This window comes from Lolium rigidum, chromosome 7, assembly GCF_022539505.1.
Source record: "Lolium rigidum isolate FL_2022 chromosome 7, APGP_CSIRO_Lrig_0.1, whole genome shotgun sequence".
NCBI lineage: Eukaryota > Viridiplantae > Streptophyta > Magnoliopsida > Poales > Poaceae > Lolium > Lolium rigidum.
This window is the reverse complement of record NC_061514.1, coordinates 129,466,256-129,471,225: the sequence shown is the minus strand read 5'-3', so window position 1 is coordinate 129,471,225 and position 4,970 is coordinate 129,466,256. Positions and strand designations below refer to the sequence as shown.

General features: G+C 47.5%; 1 protein-coding gene across 1 annotated transcript; it reads right to left on the bottom strand.

Annotated features, from left to right (window-relative positions):
• Positions 1-207: 207 nt before the first annotated feature.
• Positions 208-4,748, bottom strand: LOC124670524 (serine/threonine-protein kinase SAPK7). The gene is made up of 9 exons (XM_047207011.1): positions 4,585-4,748; positions 4,362-4,436; positions 4,143-4,244; positions 3,987-4,040; positions 3,827-3,919; positions 3,463-3,555; positions 1,067-1,171; positions 876-974; positions 208-799 (listed from the first exon to the last, which is right to left on the bottom strand). Exons 1-9 carry the CDS (start codon positions 4,702-4,704, stop codon positions 467-469), a joined length of 1,074 nt encoding a protein of 357 aa, XP_047062967.1. The 5' UTR covers positions 4,705-4,748; the 3' UTR covers positions 208-466.
• Positions 4,749-4,970: the final 222 nt, after the last annotated feature.

The window sequence follows — 4,970 nt, the reverse complement described above, 5'->3', positions numbered from 1 at the left end:
GGGTCATTGGTTCATTTTGAAGTTGCACAGCTGGATATATTCAGAAGTAGTACATGGATCTGAACAAGGAGTTGCCACCACTGTTGAGCATTTAACTCTTATTATATCTTCTTTTGCCTAGTGGCTTCTGTGACCGATTTTGTCCCAGCGCGATTTCATACGGCAGATTCATAAACAGCATACGATGCAGCTGCAATCTCCAGGACATGAAAGAAAACTGCAACATCTCAATAATATTATTTATTCCATACATTATGTTTCCGCATGCTAACTTAATCAGTCATTGTAAAGACAGCGACGGAACCAGTTTGGTAATTTACACCGTTGCAGCATCAGAGACAAGAATGAAGAGAAAAAACTTAGAACGAGACCACAAACTACAAGGATGAGGGTAAGACCATCATCTGCTATCACATTTATGACAATTATCTCTAGTCTGCGGTCTTCTCAGGCCAGCGGAGCCCGATCAGCTGATGTGGAACTCACCGCTGGCACGCACTTCGTTCAACTGCTTCTCATACTCGTCTTCTTCGTCGTCCTCCTCTGCTTCTTCCTCTGGCTTCTTGCCATCCTCCTGCTCGTCCTCCTCCACCCATCCGAAACCTGCCACCGGGGTGGTGGAAGGAGGTGGTTTTTGTGCTTCCTGGACGATCTTCATGATCTCTTCGACAGTTTGGACAGAGTAAGTTGGGGCGCTGTTGTCTCTTTTGTAGTACATTGCTTGGGCAGCTTCTGTGAGCTCTCTAGGTAAGTTCTTCAAGAACCAGGGGTGATTCCTGATCTCCCTCATTGTTATTCTCTGTATCAAGTTGGAAAGGAATAAGCCAACGGTGATTCGCTCTTGTAAGTTTATCTGAGTTTATGCAGAAAAGTACCTTAGCAGGGTTTGCGACGAAAATGGCGGCAAGGAGGTTCTTGCAGTCTTGGGATACATGGACGTACTCAGGTATTTTGTATTGGATTGACATTATTCTCTGATATCAGAAAAAATTCACTAGCCATAAGAATAAGCAGAGACAATAAGTCAAATTCAAGGATGCTCAGCAAAGAGTTCTGAAATTGCTACCCCAATGGTCTTTCTGAAATTCTTGGGGTCGTCAGGATCCTCAAAAGGGTAACCGCCAACTAGCATCACATAAAGGGTCACTCCGCAAGACCAGACATCGGCTGTCTGAATCATCAACAGATGCAAATATGTTAGAACACGTAACGAATTAACAACCACATAGTACTGTAAAAAAAAAGCTAACAGCCATATAGATAAATGAAGGCAAGAAGCCAAGAACAACAACTTGTAGGGAAGCACATTTGAGAACGTATGCATTTTATGCCATCCGCTATACTTAGTATGCTCAAAACACCATACATAAAGTTTAAAGTGCACAAATTTCAGCTTTGTTTACATATGAATAAAACTGTAATGAACTTGAAGCTGTTCCCTAGGGGGGGAAAATTGATATGAGCTCTGTATAATAACCACCACACCTGAAAGATCTATTGTTTTGGAAAGTAACACCAGAAAAACATTTTTTATGATACATCAAATAAAATGAGTTCTATCCAAATTTAGTTCCATAACGCAATCAGGGAATTTCAAAACAATCTTACCAGAAATCGGGTAGGTCAAGACAAACACATTATAATATTTTAATGCGGAAACAGCCAAAAAGCACATAATTTGATGGCAGCAAAGGTGGCCACCATATGGTTGGGAAAATCAACGCCACTTTGCAGTTTGAAAAGGATTGGCTTGGGAACCGACAATAAAGTAATAGTTGCCATGCTATCCATAGACTATCTATGCTAATCTCCAGCGCATCCTACTGTTTCTCTTTTGACAAGCAAATGCGACCAATTTTGCAGCCCCGGAAAGCACAAAATGTAACTAGTCTAGTATGATCTCTTCGACAGCGAATGAACAAAAGGAAGTAACCGTCGTACAGAAAATTCTTCACGGGATATGATGGCAGTAGCGGACAACAAAAAAAGGAAGCGAGATAACGAAATAGTTTTGAAGGACCAGAAAGGGCCAAGGAGAAGTTCAGTCTAACAAGGCTACTTGAAAAGGATTGGGTCGGAGGGGCCGTTGTGACAACATCTGCTAGCTAGTCTGTAGCACTATAACCATGATGGTAACTTAGAAAGGGACATAAAGTATGTGCAGTGAACCAACAAAGATGTCTAGTCCAACAAAAAAAACAAATTGTTGAACTGACGCGGCTATGTGTGTCTACCTCAAGGAGCTTTGTCACAGACATGCATTCAACTGATCCATCTCCATCGGATCCTTTAAATTCCCCTAGTGATCTAAAATCATTCCTTCAAAGCATGCTTCTGTAGACATGATTACTCCCCCTGTCTCTCCACTCGCTGATAGTGCATTACGCAACTGAAGTTACGAATAACCCCAGTTGCAGGATCGCTCTCAGATCAAGTGCGAGAAAGAGAATCGTGTGCTTTCTCCAGGCAATCTAACTTTACTCCAGGTCACAATAAAATAAACCGAGATGGCACACAAAGGCTGACGAACACTTGATCTTCTCGTGAAAATAAATAACCTACTCACCACTAAATCAGCTTGATTCCAATCAAGCTACTACCTCCATTCTAAAATAAATGCCACAACTTTGTCTAGATACAAATTTATCTAGACACATTTTAGTGTATAGGTACATTGGTATGTACAAAATTTGCGACAATTATTTTGAAACGGAGGGAGTAAATCATTTGACCCCTCTTTTCGCAATTGGATGGCGTGCCAAAAAAAAAAAAGGCAGACCCGCCCGTTGGAGCGAGCATCGCTATCGGCCGAGCATGATGGGTGAATTTCGATCACCCCAGAAAGAAAAAAACGCGAGAATGTGAATGTCCAAATCGGCGTCACGCCTGAGAAGAACACATCCTTGCACAATCGCTCTCCTTTTGTTTTGGCTTTTCCGGCCGAGTTTTTCAACAAAATGCACTCCCTTCCAAAAGAAAATATTTGGAGGACTGCTGCAACGGACAAGGACTGTCCACATTCGCAGGGAATCTAATCATCTGCCACAGGAGCAGGCAGCAAGCAGTGGACACAACCTGAGAGCCAGCATGGCCGTTGGGCCCAATCCCACATCCTATTGGGCCCCGCGCCCAGTGGGCGAGGCGCACGTCTGCCCGGTAACAGGCCGGCAGATCTGCGACTAGTTGACAAATTCCGAATCCACGGGCCAGAGATAGCTGCCCCCACAAAGATCCTAGTCCGTAAGCCTACGAGAATGAAAACGCGGGCCCACATGCTGACGAGAGCGGGCTGACTCATACACCGGGTCTACGAAGCACGCTGGTAGGCGGCCTCGGGAAGCGAGCGCCACGCTACTACGTGTACTAGGACGGCAGAGGCCACGTGCACGAGGGGCCCCAGCTGCAGAGTCACGAGGGAGAGAGAAGAGCAGAGTAAACGGAGGAGGGAGAGAGATGGCTGACCTTGCCGTCGTATTCCCGGCGGGAGAGCACCTCCGGCGCGATGTACGCCGGCGTGCCCACCGTCGACTTGGGCTTCGAGTGCAGCAGCGACGACTGCAGAAGGAAAAAACGAGTTATATTTATTTGTAGTGGAAAAAGGCGGTGGCGTGGCACCGAACTTGCTTGGGTCAACAATGGCAAGCGTTGCTGCTTCTGGAAGTGAGAAAATGGAAAGCGATTGCATTTCTGGAAGTGGCTGAGAAATGAATCTTCCGATCTTTTCCGGCCGCAAAGCGAAGCAAAGTGCAACCTTTTGACCCTCAGAAAACGTATCCTACTTACTATTTTTCTTTAATACTAATAATTATTTTTTAATTATTATTACCTTTGAGTAACCGAAGTCGCAGATCTTGAGGCGTGGCGCCGGGCTGCCGTCCAGGAGCGTGTTCTCCAGCTTCAAGTCCCGGTGGCAAATTTGCTGCGGATCACAAAACAAGCTTATGGCATCTGATGATGATCAGCGCGAGTATTACTACTGATCTTACCATGAAGTGGCAGTAGCTGACGCCGCAGATGAGCTGCTGGAAGAAGTACCTGGCCTGCAAGCAAGAGAAGAACAGGGCAGCAGCCATCGGTCAGTTACAGAGGAATCGGCGCAACAGAAATGGACACGGCCAATGAACGAACGAGCCGATTCTCACCTCGTCCTCGCTGAACCTCCCGGCGTTGCAGATCCGGTCGAACAGCTCGCCGCCGGCCGCGTACTCCATGCAAATCGCCAGGTGCGTCGGCGTCACAACCACCTGCAGCAGACGAATCGATTAAGAATTTACGATTACTCTCTCTCTATCTCTGCACCCAAACACGCAAAAGAAAAGATCGAGTTCATCCTCCATTTCCTCGCACGCTCAGGCGCTCACCTCCTTGAATCGGATTATGTTTGGGTGCCGCAGCGACCGGTGGTTTATGATCTCCCTCGCCACATTCTCGTCAATCTGCAAACCGCAAAGGAAACAGCAATCAGTCAGCAGTACTACACCTAAAACTCCGCAGGTTGGGATTGGGGAATCGCGGCGCGGAAAGGAAAGAAAGCCGCGTCCCATGCCGGAACGGATCACAGCCGAATCCGGCGGGCGGGCGCACCTTGAGGCCCCGCGGGATGTACTTCATGGCGACGAGCTCCTTGGTCTCCTTGTGCCGCATCAGCCGCGCCACGCCGAAGTTACCGGCGCCGATGTCCTTGAGCAGCTCGTACCTCTCCATGGACGGATCCCGGCCCGCGCCTCGATCGCGGCCGCTGGCTAGCTTGATCGCTCCGGAGGCGGGAGCGAGCGAGCGTCTGGTGAGTGGGGAATCCCCTTGGGAGGTTTCGGAACCTTCGTTGCCGTTGGAACGATGAAGAAGAGTGGGAGGAGGGAGGGAGGGAGAGGGGAAGGATTCGAAGCTTAAAGGAGAGCCTTCTTCTTCTTCTTCTCCTTCGCTGGGATGGGCTCGATTAATTAATACTCTACTACAGTACTACCTCCGCT